This window comes from Oryzias latipes, chromosome 8, assembly GCF_002234675.1.
Source record: "Oryzias latipes chromosome 8, ASM223467v1".
NCBI classification, from domain to species: Eukaryota; Metazoa; Chordata; class Actinopteri; order Beloniformes; family Adrianichthyidae; genus Oryzias; species Oryzias latipes.
The window spans coordinates 687,104-710,327 of record NC_019866.2 but is presented as its reverse complement, the minus strand read 5'-3'; the positions used below and the strand labels follow the sequence as shown (position 1 = coordinate 710,327).

At 50.2% G+C, this 23,224-nt stretch overlaps 2 protein-coding genes and 1 long non-coding RNA gene across 5 annotated transcripts; 2 read left to right on the top strand and 1 right to left on the bottom strand.

The window, feature by feature from the left end:
- Window positions 1-1,012: 1,012 nt before the first annotated feature.
- On the top strand, window positions 1,013-10,646 carry sh2b1 (SH2B adaptor protein 1). 3 transcript variants are annotated; one of them, XM_023957197.1, is made up of 10 exons: window positions 1,013-1,191; window positions 2,974-4,874; window positions 4,945-5,046; window positions 5,232-5,323; window positions 5,404-5,486; window positions 5,555-5,710; window positions 6,554-6,765; window positions 7,481-7,655; window positions 9,136-9,554; window positions 9,738-10,646. In XM_023957197.1, exons 2-9 carry the CDS (start codon window positions 3,258-3,260, stop codon window positions 9,438-9,440), a joined length of 2,742 nt encoding a protein of 913 aa, XP_023812965.1. In that variant the 5' UTR covers window positions 1,013-1,191; window positions 2,974-3,257; the 3' UTR covers window positions 9,441-9,554; window positions 9,738-10,646. The 3 variants fall into 3 exon arrangements, with proteins under 3 accessions (XP_023812965.1, XP_023812967.1, XP_023812966.1); XM_023957199.1 differs by lacking the exon at window positions 9,738-10,646 and adding an exon at window positions 8,477-8,567 and having other exon boundaries at window positions 9,136-9,316; XM_023957198.1 differs by lacking the exon at window positions 1,013-1,191 and adding an exon at window positions 2,299-2,527.
- Window positions 10,647-10,835: 189 nt separating this feature from the next.
- LOC110015440 lies at window positions 10,836-12,397 on the top strand. Its single transcript, XR_002290624.2, has 2 exons — window positions 10,836-11,309; window positions 11,402-12,397. It is a non-coding gene; the product is annotated as an uncharacterized LOC110015440 (long non-coding RNA).
- A 4,453-nt stretch (window positions 12,398-16,850) lies between these two features.
- On the bottom strand, window positions 16,851-23,059 carry LOC105354488. Its single transcript, XM_023957926.1, has 5 exons — window positions 22,990-23,059; window positions 22,282-22,358; window positions 17,661-20,111; window positions 17,222-17,553; window positions 16,851-17,147 (listed from the first exon to the last, which is right to left on the bottom strand). The coding sequence occupies exons 1-3, from the start codon at window positions 23,057-23,059 to the stop codon at window positions 18,951-18,953; spliced, it is 1,308 nt and encodes a 435-aa protein (XP_023813694.1). The 3' UTR covers window positions 16,851-17,147; window positions 17,222-17,553; window positions 17,661-18,950.
- Window positions 23,060-23,224: the final 165 nt, after the last annotated feature.

Sequence of the window (23,224 nt, the reverse complement as noted above, 5' to 3'; positions counted from 1 at the left end):
GTTCAAATCCCCTCTGGTCGTTTCTGCTTCACTTCCGCTAAACAGTTGAACTCAAAAATCAGAGCTTTGTTCCAAGATCATTTAGTTTCTGTTCCATCAGCTTCCTTTTATTGGGCTAATTTCACCTCGAACATTGAATAGAAAAAGTCTGATCTTTACCACAAAAATACTTCTTAACAAATAAAGTCAAAGAAATCTCTTTTAAACTCCTACACAGATTTTATCCAGCAAAGCATTACTTGACTAAATTTAAGGCGCTGTACTTGCTGCCAGAAACAACCTGAAACCTGCTCTCATTTATTCTGGTCTTGTGAATTTACATACAGATTTTGGAAAAACATTCACAAATTTATCACCGATTCTATTTTTGCTGACATACAACTTTATGATAAAAATGTACTTTTTGGTTTTCATAGCTTTGATGTCAAAGACCGAGATGCTTTCTTTTGTGTAAACATGGTATTATTTATGGCTAAATTTCATATTCACAAAAGAAAATTTTCCAATAAAAAACGGATTTCTTTGTGTTCAAACTGGAACTGCAGCAATATTTAAACTTAATTTCTGCTTCAAAAAATACAAAAGCTCAAAAAACAATTAACATTTGTAATTCTTTTGGACTGCTGACATAGACTCGCATTTTCTCTTTTTATTTTTTTATTTCATTTTATTTTTTATTCCCTCTTGTGTTTGTTATTAATAATTAGAATTTTTTAAAGAATGTAACATGTTTGTTCTGTATTCAGAATTCTATTGTACATCATATGTGCATAATTGTTGTATTTTCTTGTTTTGTATGTTGCAATTGTGCAATAAAAAAAGTCGCATCTAGAAAAAAAAATTAAATACTTTTATTTTCCATTTTAGCAACATTTTTAGAATTCGTACTTGAATTAAAGTACACCATAATCTGTCTTTTCGGCTGAAGAACATCACGTTTTTAATTTTACATTTTTAACGTCATTCACGTCGTCTGATCTGATCTGATCAGCGGCCGTTTGGACTCGCTCACCCCTCCGCAGATCCCGCGAGACCTCGAGCCAGTGCGAGAAGATCAGGAGCAGAGAAGCTAAGGCGACATTGATATTTAGCAACAACAACAGCTGCTTTCATGTCTGTCCCGCCGCGCAGGTTGGGGCAGCGCTGAGGGGCTGCAGGCGCGCGTGACCAGGTGTGGGCCGCGGTGTTCAGGTACGACTCTCCGTCACGATAAAGGCGATAGCCGACTAGCTTGTTTATTAATAACCAGCCCGCTGGCTAACAGTTAGCTGCGCTCGTGGAGAATGTTTGTCGTCGGGATTGGAAAAGTTCTCACGTGAGCGACAGGTGAGAGGGAAAAAAAACACACAGGAGTGGTCACGGAGGGCAGATATCGATGCTCGGGACGGGGAGTCAAAGCTGACCATGGGGATCGAACCTTAGTAGGCTAACACGTTTGTGGGACGCTGAACGAGCAAAAGATGTGAGCGGCGAACCTACAGCTGAGCTCCAGCGTCCAGAGCAGCGAGGATCTGCGGGACCTCCCCAGGTCACGGCCCTCACCTGGACCTCCCCAGGTCACCGCCCTCACCTGGTTGCTCCACACTCTACACCTGTGACTGGACCGGAAGGAGGCAAAGTCCTGATTGACCCTGAATCAGGACTGAAAAACGGTTTGACCATCAAAATCCTGCGTTTCTACGCACTAATTGAAAAAAAACAAACTGCTTTCCATGTTTCTCAAAGTTCTGCAGAACCGGCTGATCTTTAAAACATTTATATAGACTTGTGTAGTGAGGAATCGAACCCGGTCAGGGCCACGCGGGGCTGAACGGATCTTCCTCCTGAATGATTCCGTCTTTTCTTGAAGCTGACATGAACGGGTCCTCAGAGAAGGTCAGCCTCTGATCCTCAGCTGCACGCTGTGCAGGAACCAGCAGACGTCTCATCAGCAGAACCTAGACAGAAGGTCATGATGATGCTGTTGACAGAGAAGAGGGCTAAGAACAGAACCTAGAGGAACCCGGTACGAATAGGACCAGATCTGCCCCCCTGCCCCATGATAGACCCAGTCTGAGGAAAATGAAGCTCCAAGCTGTTTGAGTATTTTTTTATTCAAAGAGTAAATCAGGAGCTGATAAAAAAGCAGTTTGAAGAAGCTTGTAGGTGTGTGACCAACAAGGGCGGGCCGTAAGCTTCCTGCTCCGCCCCTTTCTGATCAGACAGACAGATCCAGAACGTCTTTGTTCTCCTGCTCGAGCTGGAATCTGGATCTAAGCTGGACGGCTGCATAGATGCCATGTTGCTGCCATTTCTGTAGCACCGCTAATGTTAGCATGGGGGTGTGAGGGGCTGTAAGCTAGTGAGACACAGGATAAACAAAGGGATGCTGGGAAATGAGGGCAGGCTTACTCCAGTGGAGAGAGGTGAGCATTATCGCTCGTGTCTTGTCATCAGCAGTCAGCGGTAGAGGAGCAGGAGGGCGGGAACGCGTCCTGGGGTCTTCGCCGGCGCTCGCAGTCAGCTCTGAGACGTCTCTGATCTCCAGGTGAAGCCGTGTTTTCCTCTCTGCGGTTCTCAGAGCGGTCCTTCCATCCCAGCTCAGTCAGGACCTGCGGGTCCACAGGTTGTCTGAGCAGGTAGAGAGTCCGGAGTTCTGTTGGGCTGACGTTCACAGCCGGAACACGGAACCGACTGGATTCATTTCCTTAAAGCGTGTCATTGTTTAACCTGAAAGGAGGAGGAGCTAATGTTTAGAATTATTATCACTCATGAACACAAATAGGAAACAGATTTTATCAATCTGTCCAGTTCTGTTGGTTCAGATCAATTCTATTGTTGTTGAATTTAGCCCCGCCCCTTTTCTGCAGAAGAGAACATGGTTGTCTTCAGGACATCTACCCCCCCAAACGCAGTGACTTTTCTGCGTCGTTTAGTCCCCGACACACAGAGATTTCTTCAGATTCTCTGAATCTCTTTTGGTCTCTTCTGCAGGATGATTCTCCGCCTCTCCGGCCGCATGTCAGAGGATGAAGACGGGACGCTCCTCGTGAATCATCATCATCATCATCGTTTCCCCGTCCTGCTCCAGGACCAGAGGATGTAGCAGACAGCTGCAGGTCTCCGCCCCCTTCAACCGCGTCCTGTGGGGGTCCGCCCCTCGTCTTGGTTTTAGACCGGGGGTGCCGTGCGACTTTAGGCGTTCTGTGTTTGCCGCCGTTCGTTGCCACGCCCCCTTTATTTGTGATTGAAGTGCAGCTCAGCTGGCCGGCCTAGAGATGAACGGTTCTCTTTTGACCCCCCCCAGCCCGAGGGCTACAAACTCCTCCCCTTTACCGCCCTCGCCTTCCCCGTCTCCGTCCCCCCCGTCGCCGTCTTTGCTGCCGCTATCCCCCCGCCCCCCCCCTCTCCCACCTCTCGTGAGCCCTCCATCCCAGACTCACCCCTCCTCCCTTTCGGACACCCCCACACCGTCCCCGTCCCCCTCCCTCAGCTGGACCGAGTTCTGTGAGCTCCATGCGCGAGTTGCGGCGGGGGACTTTGCTCGCCATTTCCGGGCGTTCCTCCTGGAGAACCCCCACTACAGCACCGACTCGGCCGCCGCCTTCTGCCGCCGCTTCACCGACCGCTTTGTGCGCCACTTCCAGAGCGAGCTGGAGGGGGGGCCGCCGCCCAGCCGCAACGACATGGTGAGCTGGGCCCCCCCGTCGGACGCCACCTCGCTGGAAGAGGAGGAGGTTTCGCCTTTATCTGCAGCGGCGGGGGCCACCCCGCCCCAGGCCTCATCCCGACCCGAACCGGCACGGCTGGTTCTGGAGAACCGCGGCGGGGACAAGTTCCAGGACTCCCACGGACAGGCCCTCCCCCCATCGTCGTCCTCGTCGTGCTGCTCCTCGGTGGGGGGCAACAACGGGCGACGGGAGGAGAGGGGCGTCACGTTCAGCCCCGGGAACGGGGAGGGGCCCGACGAGGACAGCTGGCCCGGTGTGGCCTCCATCGGGGAGGAGCCTCAGGAGTCCGGGGAGGCCGACCCCTTTCCTCAGGACCCCTCCCCCTCCGCGGTTTCGTGTAAAGAGACCCCCATCTCCTCCAAAAACAAACTGAAGAAGCGCTTCTCCCTGCGCAGCGTGGGCCGCAGCGTGCGCGGGAGCGTGCGCGGCATCCTGCACTGGAGGAGCTCCTCCAGCGACTCGGGTCAGAACCAGCTCTCCCCCAGCTACAGCTACACCATGGGGGTGCAGGACGCCGGCCTGGGTCCCACCACCAAAAGGACCTCCGCCACGCAGCCCCCCACCCCCACCTCCTCCATGCCGGTGTCCCTCTCCATGCCTCTCTCTCTTCCTCACTCCTCCTCATCCTCACTGCCCCCATCCTCCTCCAGCAGCGCCACCTCGCTGTCTCTGTCGGACGCCGCCCGGGACCGCCGGCGGAGCAACGGTGAGGGGGGGGAGAAGGACAAGTGGAGCCATCGTCTGGAGAAACTGCGGCTGTCCCGGTCCCCCCCTCCCGTCCTCCTGCCACCCCCCGCCGGCTCCAACCCCTCCTCCATGCTGCCCCCCAGCAGCGCCGCCGCTGCGGGTCCTCAGAGGAAGGTGGGCCGGCTGATGCGGGAAGGCGGAGTCAGTGTCAGCTCCTCCAGCGAGGAGCTGGGAGGAAGCCACGCCTTCTCCGGCTTCTCCTTTGGCCTCCTGCACCACGGCACGGACAGCAACAGCGTGGCAACGTCGCCGACCGCCGCTAGCCAAGGAAGTCAGGCGCCGCTCCTCGCCAGCGGGGGGAACGTGCCCTGGAGCGGGGGGCGCTGGCATAAATGTCGCCTCGTCCTCAGAGCGAGGGACAGGGAGGGGGGAGAGCGGGGAGAGGAGTACTACCTGGAGTTCTTCATCCCTCCTAAAGTAAGTTCTCGTCAGAGCGAACGGAACTCGATGGCTTCTGCTCTGACTCCGCCCACGTCTGACTCCCCAGGCCTCAAAGCCCCGGCTGACCGTCCACTGCTGCTCCATCACGGAGGTGAGGAGCACCACGGCGCTGGAGGTCCCGGACAAGGAGAACACTTTCCTGCTGCAGGTGAGTCGGATTCCGCTCAGGTCCAAGCGGGTCGATGCCGGCGCGGCGTCTGTCGGTGACGGACGCATCGACCACAAACCAGCAGATCAAAAGTTTCATCTTTATTTCCCAAAAAAGATCCAACCTGAACGTTGGTCTTTGATGTGAAAACGTTTGTGTTTCTGCTCGCCGTCGTCTTTTTCCAGCTGGAGGGCTCAACGCAGTACGTGATCGAAACCCGAGACGCCATTCAGATGAGGGCGTGGCTTAGTGACATCAGGAACGCCATCTGCATCAGGTACTCATGTTTTCTGCAGATCCGCTCTTCTTCCAGAACCGTCGGTTCTGAAGTCTTTCCCTGCTTCCTGTCCGCCACAGTGAACAGGAAGACGCAGAGGGGGGCTGCCGGGGGCCGCTGGACATCAGCGGGACGCCGGAGGCTGGCGAGCGTCTCTCACAAAGTGAGTTTGGCGGTAAAGGGTGTTGCATGTTTCCTCTGCAGCACGTTCACCGCCTCCTCCCTCCCCAGTCTGTTACGGGGGCATCGGGGGCTTCCTGCCGCTCATGGACCCCCTCCCGCCAGAGCTGCCGCCTCGAGCCCCTCTGGACGAACCGGATGGCAGGATTCTCGGGGGAGGCGGGGCTAGCCTGGGCACGCCTTTTGCAGAGACGCCAGACGCCACAGGTGAGTGTGATGCCCCGCCCCCTGTGAAACGTGACCCAGGAGGGTCCTGAAGGAAGAACCAGATGGTTATGGAGGGACGTTTGTGCCAATAGTTCACACATTTACAAGTGTGAAGCGGAGCAGCGGATTGGAGGTTTTCTGACCAATCAGCATCCATGTCTGTGATTGGCCGGTTTTTGTGGCTCTAAATAGTTCTATTTGCTCCTTTAATTGTCTTTTGGTTGTTGCTCTTGAAATACTGGCACTAAAATTAGAAAGAAAACTCCAGGAATGTAAGAATCTATGAAGCTAAAACCTTTTCTGTAACAGCTGCTGTTTTCTATTTTTTCATTTCTTAATTTACAGTTTCTATTCAGAACTTTGTGTTTTTGTAGTTGAGCTTTAGTGGGGGCGGAGCTTTGAGTCCATTGGCTGATTGACATCAGAGGTCATTTCCGCTCCAGAAAGGCGTCTGTTGTTGGCGTCAGCAGTGATATTTTCTCAGTTTGGTACGTCAATCACGTCCCGCTGGCCGATGGACTTAAAGCCCCGCCCCCACTTAGGATCAACCCTGAAAACGTCAAATGTGCATTGAAGCTGTTAATTATGCTTCTGATGCAATCGAGGCTGGTCTCAAACGTTTCTATGGCAACCACTCTGGCCAATCAGGCGTGAGCTTGTTGGAAAGCCCTCCAGCAAGGGGTGTGGCCTTTGCTGGAGGGCCTGTCAGTAAAAGTTTTTAATGTTGTGGGGGCCAGCAGGCTCCACCTACTTTTTTCGAGGAATCTGATTGGTCCGTTTAAAGCCAGTTCTGATTGTAGAAGCAGCAGCTGATGGCGGCGTCTCTTCCTCTGTGACCTCCAGGGTCGTTCCTCTTCTCTGATGTGGCGCCCGCAGAGGCGGTGGAGCACCCGCTCAGCGAGTGTCAGTGGTTCCACGGGACGCTGTCGCGCCTCAAAGCCGCCCAGCTGGTGCTGGCAGGAGGCCCGGCGAGCCACGGCGTCTTCCTGGTCCGCCAGAGCGAGACGCGGCGCGGGGAGTACGTCCTGACCTTTAACTTCCAGGGCAAGGCCAAGGTGAGTGCAGGTGTAGACAGGAAGAATCACAGCGGCCAGATTCAATCAGCAAACCTTTATTTAAAACAGTTCTAGTGAATCCTTTTGCCATCATCAACTCCTGAACCTCGAAAGTTTACATCCAGTCTGGACATTCTTTGAATGACCGTGAATCTGTCAACGTGACTCCAACGGATTCTGACGCAGATAGAAGCCGCTTTTCTCTGAATCCTGTTAGATTTTAGATTTGCTGGCGGCAGCACAGATACTACAGCCTTAAAACGACGCTCCATGTCCTCCGCCAGTCCTGAAGGAGCTCCATGGGTGTTCCTGCGGTGGGCGGGTGGAGCTGGTCAAGCCCCGCCTTCGACCCTCGGTGGTCGAGGTTGGCCCCGCCTTCGACCCTCGGTGGTCGAGGTTGGCCCCGCCTTCGACCCTCGGTGGTCGAGGTTGGCCCCGCCTTCCCTGCAAACACGGATACATTTTCCTTGTACTTTTATGAAAACCGCGCATGCATCAGAGATAATTTCTGTAGGATAATTAAGCAGAGCGTTCGACCTCTGATCTGCAGGTTTGATTCCTGCTCAGCCTGATGATTGTAGCACAAATGTTTCCAACATGAATCAGAGATGTGCCTTCAGCTGAACAGCAGTCCTGCAGGAACGTCTCCTCTCCAGCTGGGCCTGCGGTTCTGCAGAAGCTCTGTTCTCACCTGCGGTTCTCCCGCCTCCTGCAGCACCTCCGCCTGTCCCTGAACGAGGACGGGCAGTGCCGCGTGCAGCACCTCTGGTTCCAGTCCATCTTCGACATGCTGGAGCACTTCCGGGTGCATCCCATCCCGCTGGAGTCGGGGGGGGCCTCTGACGTCACCCTCATCAGCTTCGTCGGTGCTACCGCCATGCGCCAGCCAGGTATGTGTGACGGCGCCGTAGGGCCCACAGAAACTCTTTGAAGGTCTGGACCCGTGCTGCCCGGGCCGGTCCAGGAACCAGGTGGTGTCGGCGGTCGACCGTGTTCAAGCGTGTGGCGTCCCGGAGGAAACTCTGTACCAGTTTCCTTATGAGACCAGTTCACTGCGGTGCGTGTAAACACCAATGTTGGAATCTTCATTCATGTCCGTTTACACACGCTTTAGTGACCACACAGTCACGTGACCCTCTGACGGCGCCGGAAGCGGGCCTGTCCTGATCCTTTGTGAGGAGAAATCATTAGGAACACCTTCAGCCCGACCCCTCCCTGCTCCTAAACAGGAAGTGCCGTTGTTTCCTGATACGGGTGGCGCCGTGTTGAAATCAGTCACTCGACTAGTTGCAACTGGGCGGCGCCCGTATCAGGAAGCAACGGCGAGGGGGGCTGGGGTGTCGTCACCTCTATTCCTGTTCCTGGTGAGCTGGCAAGGGTCAAAGGACTGTTGGCCCAAAACTGTGTTTCAGGCAGACCCACAGTGGCGAGTCGGACCGGACCCGCCGCCTGTGGGTTGTGTTGACTGCTGTGCATCGGTTCTGCTGTCACTGGAAGCATCGAGGCGGATCAGAACCTTTGCAGCGTGTTTGGGATTGATGTGTAGCATTTGCATGCAGCCCATAATGTCCTCATCATCATCATCACACTCCTCATTTTCCTGATTGTGTTCCGACCGGCATGGACACGGCGGCTGCAGAACCGGCGCCGTTTCCGTGCTGCCGCGGCCGTTCTGACCTCTCCTTGTTGTATCATTGGCTCGTCCTTACAGGCCGGGACAGGGCGGGCAGCCGGCCTACAGTCTGTGATGTCATCACCACGCGCCATCCCGACTCTCCATCAACCCCCATCTCTGACTGTGTGTAAGTGAGACCGGACGCGTGTGTGGCTGACTGAACATTCTGGGTCACATGACTCCTCAGAGCCAATCAGATTGAATGTTACTGGTTGACTTCTGGAGTAGTAGATCATAGACTGGAACCGGGTCAGATCTAGTTGGTCCAGATCTACATCTCTAATCAAGGGGGCGGAGCCATCTCTGAGGACATCAGCTGTTTCCTGTCGGTCCTTGCTCCACGTCTGTGCGTAGAATCTCTAGTAGATGCGGCTCCCCCTCGTCTCCTGGTAGTGGGCGGAGCTTCAGTCCTCCTCTCTGTGAAATCTGGACTCCTCTGGTGAGGAGGAGGACTCTGTCTCCGCCTCCTGGTCGTTACTCCTCGCTTCTCTCTCGCTTTATCTACATGTGCCTCCTGCACACACATGGAGTTCACAGCATCTCCTCCCTTTGGTTCTGGATCAGACCAGAACCAGAACCTCAGAGTTCTGCTGTAAGTGATCTGGGAGAAAAGCGCTTTGAGGAGGCGTCTGACTCCATGCTCCTGTCCTCCTTCTCTTTTCTCCCTCTCACGCCTCCTTTCTCTCTCCTGGCAGACTTGACCAGCAGACCCCGTAGCCCCCCCCAGCCTCCTACGCTACCGCCGGGCCGGCCGCCGCCACCGACTCCGCCCCAGGAGAGAGGAGAACTAGAGCTGGCAGGAGGAGCAGTGCCTGCAGGGACAGTAGCAGCCACAGGAGGAGGAAGTGGAGGCAGCGGAGGAGGAAGTGGGGGAGGATCAGACGAGTGGGAGGAGAGAGAAAGAGACACGCCCCTCCGCCAACTAGAAGCTGTGGAGGGGGAGGAGAGGGACGGCGCGCGGGCTCCTAGAGCCATTGATAACCAGTACTCCTTCTTCTGATGCTGGGATGGAGGAGGAGCACGTTTGTTTGTGTGCATGCGACTGAGCGAGCGTGGATGAGGCGTCGTACATCATAGCCATTTGTAACCAGTATTTTTATTTAGCTCGGTGCAGGAGGAGGAGGAGGAGGAGGAGGAGGAGGAGGAGGAGGAGGAGGAGGAGGAGGAGGAGGAGGAGGAGGAGGAGGAGGAGGAGGAGGAGGAGGAGGAGGAGGAGGAGGAGGAGGAGGAGGAGGAGGAGGAGGAGGAGGAGGAGGAGGAGGAGGAGGAGGAGGAGGAGGAGGAGGAGGAGGAGGAGGAGGAGGAGGAGGAGTAAAGTACTAACACTATGAGGGAAGGAGGAGCAGACAGGAGCAGCTTCACCACTTTAACTATCCGTACATTTCTTTAATCTTTTAGCCAGATAAGCTTGTTTTTGCCGGTGCGCCTCAAAGCCGGCTCCCCCTGAGGGGCTGGCGGACCCCCATACCTCACAGCAACCACGGTCTGCAGACATTTCTGCCACGGGGGTAGACCCCCCCCCCCCGGCGCAGCACGGACTCACCTGTCTGCCGCCTGCGGCTGCAGCTCCAGACCATCCAGAACGCCAAACTGAAGGGAGCACAACCGCGCTCCCTGAGGTCCCCCATCCTGCAGACCACCTGATCGGGACCCCCCCCACCCCCCTGATCCAGGTGGAGCAGGCGGGTTTCCTGCAGAGTGTTTGAGACGGGTCCAGTGACCTTTGACCTCTAAAGACAGGCTAGAACCAAGATGTTTGAAGCCCGACGGCGGTTGAGCCAGAGAAGATCCGGGACGATGGTCCCGTTGTGGAACCCAACGCTGATGGAACCTGCTGTAGACGGTTGGCGATCTGGGCGTGGCGCTGCATTCTCCTCTGGATGGTTCCGGTGGTCCGGATGGAGGTTCTGGTTCTGCTCTCATACCATCGTTCAGTTCTCATGCTTCTGTGCCTTTTCTTTTCGTTTTGTTTGGGGGGGAACCCCCCCCCCCCCCCAGTCTGTTTCCAGGTGACCTTTGTATTTGTGCCTTTCTCTGTCTGTCGTGCTGCCCCCCCCCCCTGTCCTGTTTAACTCTTCGTGCCTTTCGCTCTCTTCTCTCTTGCTGGGACCGTGTGGGGGGGGCACAGCTGTCTGCCCCCCCGTGTGTTAGTTTCAGGTACTACATTGAATTTAATGATATAATATAAATATAGTGAAACATGGAAGCTGCTGTGCTGCCTCCTTTGTTCTGCACGAGCCTGGAGGCGGAGCCTGGAGGATCCAGACTCTGAAGAGTCCTTCGCCAACTAAATGTAAACATTTGATTTAGTCTGTAACCCTTGTGCTATCTTAGATGACCCCCCCTCCCATTGACGTGTTCTCCCTACCATGACAAAGGTGGAAAGATTTCATGTAATCCATGGACACCAGTGAAGATCCTTGAAGAAAAAAGGTTCAGAGCTCTGTCTAGTGGGTCTAGATGACCCACCAGTGCCTAGGATAGCACAAGGGGTAAACATGTTTAACATGCCTCCCACTGAACTGTTTTTTTTTTCATTTCCACATGTATAAAACATACTAAAGGTTCTGTTTGCAAACATGTTTATTTCTGCCACAGAGGAAAGTTTGTGTTTTGGTTCTGAGTTTTCAGTCTTAAAGAAAAACAACCAGGTTCCCAAAAACTTGACCTTTAACCTTTAACAAAAAACCACTACAAACACACAAACGTAGCTTTTAATGTCCTTTATTATTCAAACATTTGTCAGACGTCTACATCGATGGAGGAACTATTGTCCAATAAGATCATACAGGTGAAGAAGTGGGCGGAGTCTCTAATTGCTGACCACCTGTTCGCTCTTTAAAGGAGGAGAGACCTCACCGTTGCCATGGTAACATGAACGGGGAGAATTGTGCTCACATGCATACATTGCTATAATAAATTATACACACACTAAACACAACGTTGACCTTTCACCTTCAGGTGGGGGTTTTCATGGCACAGACGAGTAACATCAAGAAAGTCCTCCCCGTGGATTTATGGCTCATTGCCCACCGTGGGAATTGAACTCAGACTCTCCTGTGGGACAGAAAAGGGATGTTATTCCACCAGGAGAACATCTAAAGCACCAAAGTTTAGTGATCAATTCCTACTTATGTTCTCTGGACTTCCAGCCGCTGCTCTTAGGAGCAGCAGGGATAGGCTCCAGCCACCCCGTGACCCCGAAAGGGACAAACGTGGTTTGGAAGAAGAATGAATGAAGGTTCAAGATGGATCTTTGAAGAACACTTCAGGTTTTCAGTTGGTTCAGACGACTGCTCTGTAATTCTTAATGTACTTATGTAATCATAATAATAAACCCCCCGGTGTTCTTTAGGCATCATGCGTGTCGTTCTGCTGCAGCAGTGCAGACCCACGGTTGCAGAACCCTTTAGATCCGCCTTCATGCTTCCACTAGATCTAGAAAAAAGGGTTGAACAAAATAATAAACATGGATGTCAAGAGAGCTTCAAGAGCAGCAAAAAGGAAATTCACATCAACCGGTATTTAGTCAAACCTGGAGTCTGTGCGGTTCCTCACTCTTCCTCAACGACCTGGAACACGTCCCCCCCCCCCCCCCCTCCTGATGGGAATACTAATGGATCCATCTGAGCTTTTCCAGACGCTTCCATTGGGTCCGTCATTCATTCACTCTTCATTCATACCTGCTGATGGTGGGGGCGTGGCTGCCAGGTCACGCCTATGGTCCCTCTGACCGTCACCGGGATCATCCATGCTGGTAGCGCTAAGGGCCCAGGGGCCCCCACTACAACATATACGGCTCTTTTTAGGGAGCCGAGTCTTTTGGATCAGTTCATCCAGAAAGTGCAATAACAGTTATACATCCATAGTTCCATGTATGTATATGACTTTATTTTGTCAGAGCAGCTGGAGAGCTTTCTGTTGTAACAATGACAATAAAGGATTTCTGATTCAAAAGACTGGATCTTTTTATTTATTCACATTTAATCCCAGGGAGGACTGACGGCTGCGATTTGGACCAGAATCGTTAGATTTTCCACCAACAAAGCTTCTCCCTACCATGACAAAGGTGGAAAGATTTCATGTAATTGAAGGAATTTATTTTTTGTGGTTCTCATTTCTCCTAGGTTTTTATCTTCATTTTATTTCATTGAAGGTTTTCTTTCTGGTTTACTGTGTGTGGGTTTCAGTCATTTCAATTAAAAGGGACTTCCTGATAATTGCATATGTAAAGAGGTTTCAGGAATGCAGCTCCAACCTCCAACCCCCTTCAGGAGAAAACAGTCTTTGATCTTCTAAGACCATCTGGAAGCCTTAACTGTAGATCTGACATGGACCAGAATTAAATTGTCTCCAGGATTCAATTCAATTCATGGGAACCCCCTGAAGGTGTCAACTCACATGAAAAGGACAAAGAGTTGGGACTGATTGCCTGCGGAGAAGGATCCGGGCGACGGTGCTGGACCCCCATGGGGACACTGTTGGTGGTCGGACAGTGGTCCGTCTTTGAAATAACCCCCCTGGACGTTTGAAGCAGGAAGCCAGGACCAAATGCTGTAACTCCTAACATGGGCTGAAGGAAGTAGGCGGGCTCCCCTGCCAGCCAATCTCTAGCGACCAGAGGCGGAGATTCGGCGGCCATCTTGCTCCCGGGGGAGGATGTTCTGCCCACATGCTTAAAAGTCTGAACTCAAGGAATTTTCCTGTGTCTCCAGACAAGCTGCATGTGAATTCGAAATGTAACCTCTTGCGTATTGCAGGCCTTGATTTTGGACACCCAGATCGATCTGTTTTTATTTTACTCTGTTTTTACTATGTTTTTAGAAATTATGTTAGGGAATAAATTTGTTAATCTTTAATCCGGCCGAATCCCGTGGTTTTCTTCTTCTCGACTTTATTGAACATGCAACAAAGGAAAGTAATCTCAAAGCGACAGATTATATTTTTCCAACATAATCCATGGACACCAGTGAAGATCATTGAAGAAGAAAGGTTCAGAGCTCTGTCTAGTGGGTCTAGATCAGTGTTTTTCAACCAGTGTGCTGTGGAGAAATTGCCCTCATTAATCATTCACTGATCTAAAAACATTTCCCTCTTTGTTCATCCAAACAGGCCCTGATAAAACACAGATCTTAAAATTACTTTTTCTGTTTATTTAATTCTATTAAAGACATTTTGATAAGAATGACGTTACTGCGATTTACCTGCAGCTAGGACAGTTTGCGGAAAAGTCCCGTCCCTTTAACTGTCTCCACCAATCATTCTTGGGGGGCTTAATCACATGTCATCAGTCTGACCAATCAGAAGTGCTTAAAGTCTTCACTTCCTTGTTCTTAATTCTGCTCATAAAGTCGCTCAGTTCTGTCGATCAATACAGACCATGAATTTCTGTTTTTTGTTTTTTTTTTGGATGCTGGTGTGCCGCAGGATTTTTGTCAAGGTTAAAGTGTGCCGTGGCTCAAAAAAGGTTGAAAAACACTAATCTAGATGACCCCACGTTAACGTGCCTAGGATAGCACAAGGGTTACATTATAGTGCAGCACCACAAGTGGCCTGGATTTGAAAAGCATTCGTTTACCATTTTTATTTTCTAAACTGTGAATATGATGTCATCGATTTCACAAAATCTAATTTATGAGAAAATTGTCTTCAGAAGATAACTTTTTGTTTAATACATTTAAATAAATGTTTTTGGCAAAAACTGCTCGGACGCAATGCATTGTGGTCTATATTCAGCGATCTAAGTGAGCATCGACACACACTGGTTTTCCACAAAGACTTCTGGGAAATTTCCAGGGCTCTGGATTTGGAATTCTAGATTCAGACAGAACTAGAAAATGATGAACACACTGTGCAGTAAAGGAATTAGAACAACCTGTGGAAGCATTTCAGTGGCATAATTAAGAATTGAAGTCAAAACCAAAAATGCTTTTTCATTTTCAAAATGTAACTGCATTTGTTGACTCAAATGAAAATGAAAAAGCAATCTGCCAAGCCGCTTTCTTCTACAATACCGCTTATTCCGATAATTAAAATGTTAGACATTTCATTTTCTAAAAGTTCTTTAGTGAATGTGTAGCAAAATTCAATTAGAAATGTCTAATTTGAAAAATAAATTGGATCAACAGAAATGCTTTTTCCTTTTCTCAACATAACTGCATCAAATGACTCAAAATAAAATGAAAAAGCAATCCTCAAAAATGCTTTTTCTACTTAAAAACCGCTCATTCTGTGACATAAAGTGAAATTGCATGAAGGGGGGTTGCATTTTAGTTTTCACACCCACCATGTTAAAAGTGTGGCATAGTTCATTTCCAGGAGGGAGGCGGGGCGATGACATCAGTGCGTGTTGGTCCAACCAGCAAAGGTTTAGATGAAATCTGCTGGAGCTGCAGATGTCCTCGAACAGCATAAAGCAGCAGGAGACGATTTTCTAAATGTGCTTTTATTACTGTTATGATTATTATTAATCAATGCTGCAATGACCATCTAGATGTAAATGGGTGGAAATAGCCTGTAACCCTTGTGCTATCCTAGGCACTTTAACAGTGGGTCATCTAGACCAGTGTTTTTCAACCAGTGTGCCACGGCACAAGGCACACTAGTGTGCCGCGGGAGATGGTCAAGTGTGCCGTGGAAAATTTCCCTCATTAACTGATCTAAAAACATTTCCCATCTCCAGGATTTCAGCTCTGTGTTCATCCAAACAGGCCCTGATAAAACACTGAGTAGTTTGGAATATAAAAGATCGTAAAATACTTTTTCTTTGCGTTTATTTTATTTTATTAAAGACATTTTGATAAGAATGACTGTACAGTACCGCGATTCAGCTGCAGCTCCGGCTGTATTTGGGAAAAGTCCCGCCCCTTTATCTCCACCAATCATTCTTGAGGGGCTTAATCACATGTCATCAGTCTGACCAATCAAAAGTGGTTAAAGTCTTCACTTCCTTGTCCCGATTTAGCTCGTAAAGTCTCTCAGTTCTAACAAAAATACCAGTTAAAGCTCGTCTTTTGCGCTGTAGCTTTCCACAGAGTCCGGTGTCAGACCGTGGAACAAGAGAACAAAACAATGAAGCTCAGAAAACCGATCTCCGGCCGTTTTATGCACTACATCTCCCATGATGCATTGGGTTGTGAGAGTGACAGCGCATACGGAGATCTGTTGTTAAACGTCTTGAAACCAACGAACACACATCAAACTGTTTTTAAATCTTCTAACTTATCTTTTATTGCATTTTTTAGAAAAAAAACAGCTGCAGTTTCCAGCTTTTTCTGCAACAATTATCTCAAAAATGCATGCGAGATTGTGGAGGGAGGGGCTGTAGATCAATACAGACTATGAGTTTATCCTTTTTTAAATTTTTGGATGCTGGTGTGCCGCGGGATTTTTTTTAAGGTTAAAGTGTGCCGTGGCTCAGAAAAGGTTGAAAAACACTGCTCTAGACCTCTGAACCTTTTTTCTTCAATGATTTGTGACATTTCCACCTTCCGACCGGCTGTGCTTTGATACGGTCTTCGCTCTGTCCAAAGACAGACGCACCGCGGCCCGCAGCTCCAGACGGCAGAAATGCTGCCACTCACCTGAGAATCTGTAAATCAGGAGCGCACAGCGACACCCTCCCCTGCAGATAACGAAGCTACGAGCCGGACCGCACTGCTCCTAAACATGTCCGTCTTCATCCTCGCCACGCCTCCCTCCTGGAAATGCAGACTGGAATTGAATTACGCTACACTTTCTGCACTGTGGGTGTGTCTTAAATGTCACAGAATGAGCGGTGGTTGAATAAAATGAAAAAGCATTTCGAGGATTGATTCATTTTATTCGAGTCATTTGATGCAGTTACATTGTTAAAATGAAAAAGGTGTTTATTTTTAGTCTGCTACAGAAATGCTTCCACACTCTGACATTAAGCATTGAACATTTAGATTTGTATTCAGGTTTACATTTAGGTCCATTATGGTTTTTTGTGCCAAACACTGACAGACTGGATCCAAAAGCAGCACACTGCTCCCGTAATGTTCCTGAGGTTCTGAAGAATCTTTTCTAGCTTCACGACCAAATCTCAGCTCCGCTTCTACGCTGAAGGAGAACCTTCTTCGTTCATGGGACGCTGGCAGGCTCCGCCCCCTCACGCCTTGACCTTTGATCCTCGTCGGCCGATGGCCTCACCTGGCCTCGAGCCGCCTGTCCTGAGGACCACAGGTGGACCTTCACCTGACGGTCAAAGGCAGGAACGTGATCGTCGTGTTCCAGACATTTAGTCCACATCCTGAAAAAGGTGCCGACGTAAACATGGAATCATCTGAGATTACAGAGTTAAACTGGCTTTAGAGGTTTTTACAGGTACACCCTGGAGGTTGTGGGTTCAAATCTACAGTAGAATTTAGGTCAAAGAATAAAAATGGTAGAAAAGTGAAACAAAACCCTTTAATTGATACTTTTTGCAGGATTGACAATTGAAAACAGAAACAAATGTTGACATTTTCTCTAAAAAGGATGTAAAGCAGACAAAAGCAGACATTTGTTCTCTTGTGGAGACATTCTGTACATAGTTGAGGATTTTCCAACAACAACATTTACATTTTTAAAACACAGTTTTCCGTTTTCAGAGTCCGTTTTCCTGCTAAATTAGAAATGCAGGTAAAGACGCAGCAAACGTCAGCTTCCTCTTCCAACGGGGCGTTTTCTCTGTAGATGAACAGACCTGCAGGTTAGGAAATAAAGTTTACCTTCAGTTCAGACTGCACAGAAACAGCTCTGGTGGAAAAAGATCTTTACCTTTAGTCATGAATCCAGCCTGACTGAAGACGTCCTCGCCGCTGGAGATCGAGAGGATTTCAGTCTCATGTCTTTGGAAAGCAGATAATCCAGGTTATTCGGTTTTCACTCTAAGAACTGATGGACATCCTGGAAGTTTTCCACAGAAAGACACTTTAAGATTTTAGAGGAAAACATTTTCCCCTCAAGGTTCTGGACAAAAAAGATCCCGATTATTTCAGGCCCTCTGGAGAAGCTCTGATGACAGAACGCCGGCAGAAAACCAGAATCTGGTTTTGAAGGAAGTCACCAGTTCTGGGATGCAGGTCTTAGTGGTCCATCATGAGGGATACCTGCAGAAAGAGAAAAGGGGGGGCTTTGAAGGTCAACTCAAGGTTGAAGATATTTTCAAATTAGTTTTTTAAATGAAGAGACAGTGAAATTATTAGAGAAGTATTACCTTACAGGAAATATGGTGGTGGTGGAGGGGGGGGGGGGTCTTCATTGAATCGTCACCGTCTGTCCTTCGATGAAAGTCACCAGATCAAGCTTTAAAAATGCTCATAGGCCAAAGTTCATCTGATCTCATTTTAGTTGGATTTTGGGGTCGGGGCTCGGCGGCCTAAAAAGGAAATGCAAAGTCACGGCACGGCGGCCGAGAAACGAAAAGTCGGGGCTCGGCGGCCTAAAAAGGAAAAGCAAAGTCACGGCACAGCGGCCGAGAAATAAAAAGTTGGGGCTCGGCGGCCTAAAAAGGAAATGCAAGGTCACGGCACGGCGGCCGAGAAATAAAGTCGGGGCTCGGCGGCCTAAAAAGGAAATGCAAAGTCACGGCACGGCGGCCGAGAAACGGAAAGTCGGGGCTCGGCGGCCTAAAAAGGAAATGCAAAGTCACGGCACGGCGGCCGAGAAACAAAAAGTCGGGGCTCGGCAGCCTAAAAAGGAAATGCAAAGTCACGGCACGGCGGCCGAGAAATGAAAAGTCGGGGCTCGGCGGCCTAAAAAGGAAATGCAAAGTCACGGCACGGCGGCCGAGAAATAAAGTCGGGGCTCGGCGGCCTAAAAAGGAAATGCAAAGTCACGGCACGGCGGCCGAGAAACAAAAAGTCGGGGCTCGGCGGCCTAAAAAGGAAATGCAAAGTCACGGCACGGCGGCCGAGAAACGAAAAGTCGGGGCTCGGCGGCCTAAAAAGGAAAAGCAAAGTCACGGCACAGCGGCCGAGAAATAAAAAGTTGGGGCTCGGCGGCCTAAAAAGGAAATGCAAAGTCACGGCACGGCGGCCGAGAAATAAAGTCGGGGCTCGGCGGCCTAAAAAGGAAATGCAAAGTCACGGCACGGCGGCCGAGAAACGGAAAGTCGGGGCTCGGCGGCCTAAAAAGGAAATGCAAAGTCACGGCACGGCGGCCGAGAAACAAAAAGTCGGGGCTCGGCAGCCTAAAAAGGAAATGCAAAGTCACGGCACGGCGGCCGAGAAATAAAAAGTCGGGGCTCGGCGGCCTATAAAGTAAATGCAAAGTCACGGCACGGCGGCCGAGAAACAAAAAGTCGGGGCTCGGCGGCCTAAAAAGGAAATGCAAAGTCACGGCACGGCGGCCGAGAAATAAAAAGTCGGGGCTCGGCGGCCTAAAAAGGAAATGCAAAGTCACGGCACGGCGGCCGAGAAACAAAAAGTCGGGGCTCGGCAGCCTAAAAAGGAAATGCAAAGTCACGGCACGGCGGCCGAGAAATGAAAAGTCGGGGCTCGGCGGCCTAAAAAGGAAATGCAAAGTCACGGCACGGCGGCCGAGAAATAAAGTCGGGGCTCGGCGGCCTAAAAAGGAAATGCAAAGTCACGGCACGGCGGCCGAGAAACAAAAAGTCGGGGCTCGGCAGCCTAAAAAGGAAATGCAAAGTCACGGCACGGCGGCCGAGAAATAAAAAGTCGGGGCTCGGCGGCCTATAAAGTAAATGCAAAGTCACGGCACGGCGGCCGAGAAACAAAAAGTCGGGGCTCGGCGGCCTAAAAAGGAATGGCAAAGTCACGGCACGGCGGCCGAGAAATAAAAAGTCGGGGCTCGGCGGCCTAAAAAGGAAATGCAAAGTCACGGCACGGCGGCCGAGAAACAAAAAGTCGGGGCTCGGCAGCCTAAAAAGGAAATGCAAAGTCACGGCACGGCGGCCGAGAAATAAAAAGTCGGGGCTCGGCGGCCAGAAGAGCAAATGCAAAGTCACGGCACGGCGGCCGAGAAACGAAAAGTCGGGGCTCGGCGGCCTAAAAAGGAAATGCAAAGTCACGGCACGGCGGCCGAGAAACAAAAAGTCGGGGCTCGGCGGCCTAAAAAGGAAATGCAAAGTCACGGCACGGCGGCCGAGAAATAAAAAGTCGGGGCTCGGCGGCCTAAAAAGGAAATGCAAAGTCACGGCACGGCGGCCGAGAAACAAAAAGTCGGGGCTCGGCAGCCTAAAAAGGAAATGCAAAGTCACGGCACGGCGGCCGAGAAACGAAAAGTCGGGGCTCGGCGGCCTAAAAAGGAAATGCAAAGTCACGGCACGGCGGCCGAGAAACAAAAAGTCGGGGCTCGGCGGCCTAAAAAGGAAATGCAAAGTCACGGCACGGCGGCCGAGAAATAAAAAGTCGGGGCTCGGCGGCCTATAAAGTAAATGCAAAGTCACGGCACGGCGGCCGAGAAATAAAAAGTTGGGGCTCGGCGGCCTATAAAGTAAATGCAAAGTCACGGCACGGCGGCCGAGAAATAAAAAGTTGGGGCTCGGCGGCCTATAAAGTAAATGCAAAGTCACGGCACGGCGGCCGAGAAATAAAAAGTCGGGGCTCGGCGGCCTAAAAAGGAAATGCAAAGTCACGGCACGGCGGCCGAGAAACAAAAAGTCACGGCACGGCGGCCGAGAAATAAAAAGTCGGGGCTCGGCGGCCTATAAAGTAAATGCAAAGTCACGGCACAGCGGCCGAGAAATAAAAAGTCACGGCACGGCGGCCGAGAAATAAAAAGTCGGGGCTCGGCGGCCTAAAAAGGAAATGCAAAGTCACGGCACGGCGGCCGAGAAACAAAAAGTCGGGGCTCGGCAGCCTAAAAAGGAAATGCAAAGTCACGGCACGGCGGCCGAGAAATAAAAAGTCGGGGCTCGGCGGCCAGAAGAGCAAATGCAAAGTCACGGCACGGCGGCCGAGAAACGAAAAGTCGGGGCTCGGCGGCCTAAAAAGGAAATGCAAAGTCACGGCACGGCGGCCGAGAAACAAAAAGTCGGGGCTCGGCGGCCTAAAAAGGAAATGCAAAGTCACGGCACGGCGGCCGAGAAATGAAAAGTCGGGGCTCGGCGGCCTAAATAGGAAATGCAAAGTCACGGCAGGGCGGCCGAGAAATAAAAAGTTGGGGCTCGGCGGCCTATAAAGGAAATGCAAAGTCACGGCGGCCGAGAAATAAAAAGTCGGGGCTCGGCGGCCTAAAAAGGAAATGCAAAGTCACGGCACGGCGGCCGAGAAACAAAAAGTCGGGGCTCGGCGACCTAAAAAGGAAATGCAAAGTCACGGCACGGCGGCCGAGAAACAAAAAGTCGGGGCTCGGCAGCCTAAAAAGGAAATGCAAAGTCACGGCACGGCGGCCGAGAAACAAAAAGTCGGGGCTCAGCGGCCTAAAAAGGAAATGCAAAGTCACGGCACGGCGGCCGAGAAACAAAAAGTCGGGGCTCGGCGGCCTAAAAAGGAAATGCAAAGTCACGGCACAGCAGCCGAGAAAACATGAAGTCGGGGCTCGGCGGCCTAAAAAGGAAATGCAAAGTCACGGCACGGCGGCCGAGAAATAAAAAGTCGGGGCTCGGCGGCCTAAAAAGGAAATGCAAAGTCACGGCACGGCGGCCGAGAAACAAAAAGTCGGGGCTCGGCGTCCTAAAAAGGAAATGCAAAGTCACGGCACGGCGGCCGAGAAACAAAAAGTCGGGGCTCGGCGACCTAAAAAGGAAATGCAAAGTCACGGCACGGCGGCCGAGAAACAAAAAGTCGGGGCTCGGCGGCCAGAAGAGCAAATGCAAAGTCACAGCACGACACGTAAAATCTAGTCTATAGTTTCAAATTTGTGACTTTAAAACGACGCCCGTTTGTTTTTTTTTGTTAATGGTTCTGATCCACGTTTTTCAGAGGGCTTGTGGTAGAGTGTCCGCCCTGTGACTAAAGGTAGTGAGTTCAAATCCTGGCCGAGTTATACCAAAGACCCAACGCCTCTCTGTTGAGTCAGCATTAAGGGGTAGGATGGGGGGGTTAAACCACCAAATGGTTCCACAGCGCGGCTCACTGCTTCCCCAGGGGGGAGGGGTCAAAGGCAGGGAACACCTTTCAAACAGGTGTGTGACGGATCATGGGACTTCAACTTTAAAAACAAATCATCTATGAAACCTTTTTATCAGTCTGTTTAAATACTTAAAAACAGATGTCATCACTGAAGTTAAACTTGTTCCTAAACTATCAAAAACATGTTTCATTTTCAGACTTTAGAGTGATTAGAGTGAAACAGAAAACTATGACCTCTTAAAAAACAAAATTCATTTTTATTATTTTTTAATTAAATTGTTTTTAAGTTTTCATCACCTGAACAGTGATTCAGAAATAGTCTTTTGTTCATATTTATTAGGTTTTTACTTTGAACGACGGCACTCATTACTATAAATCTGCTAAAAGCGGTCAGCCTGAGTCTGCTTTAGCCCCATATTATGGGCTAGGATTCAATTCATGAACCGTTTCTGAAACATGTCAAGTCTTCTGTCAGCGGCTCAAATGACGTCATGTTTCCGACAGGATTTTCGATACAATCGACCAAAAAACATTTAGCATCTAATTTAAACGCCATATATTCTGGTTAATTCTACAATAAACTAAATGTGTTCCCGCCCCCTGTATGATGGTCAGTTTATCAAGTTTAGAGCCCAGCTTTACTACGCAAATATTTTTAGATATACAAATATTGGAACAGATTTTGAGTGCTGTGTTCAAGTTTACAATGAGAACTTAGAGTTTAAAAACTTTGACCCGGTTTGACCCGGACCCACCAAAAAACATTCATAACGTCAAAATGATGAGAAATCTGGAACTTACCGGAGGCAGCACGCGCAGGAACAGAGGGCCGCCGCGTGCAACGCAGCTTAATGAGAGCACGCTCGGGCGCCGCACACCTGAATCCAATTAGAACAGGGGGAAGAAAACCCGCCTTACACCGTTTTTTTAATCGTTTTGTTTCGTCATGCTCACCGGAAGTGAAGCACGCTGACCTGACACGCACCTGTCCGACGTCGAGGCTTCGTGGTCTAATATTGTATTTGTTTGAACTTCAAACAGAAGGATTAAAGCAGCGCGAGCCGCTGATAGAGGTCCTGTAATGTGTCTCCGTGAACAGCAGGGGGCAGCAAACGTCGCAGACGGATCGATCATGCTGGAGCAAACCGGAAGTGGCTTCTCTCAACATCAGTAGCGTCTATCAAGATCAAAGGAAAGATCCGATTGAAATTAAAATTATTTGTGCTCAACCAGAAAATGTTTTTCTATTAAATCTGATTCTCGTGTTTACGCCCCCCCCCCCACACACACACAGCCCCCAAAATAGATGAAACAGATTTCCAGATTTCACACCAGAATAATTATTATTTTATAAAATAACTGCGAGTTCTCAGGTTTAGTTCAGTTTATTGGAAAAAGTTCTAGATGACAGCAGTAACCATGGTAACCACACACAGACATTCTCAGGATCCGTCAGTAAAGTTAAGCTTAAACATTGAAATGAGCCAGTAGTTCCCTCAGCGTTCCAACATTCCTGACCCCCCAGAGGAGATCCAGGACTGGGGGACTGCAGATTAGAAGGATCTTCCCCAGGATTCATCTTTACGCTCAGAGGCTCCGGCTGGGAGGATCCTGCAGCTCAGACTCTGCAGGAGGTTCAGGTCCAGAAACCAAAACCCGTGCCTGACATGGAGGACTGGAAGACCCTCTAAGGTCTGCAGGCAGGGGATGCCTGTGGACTCGCTACGTAAAAACTGCCTCTGTT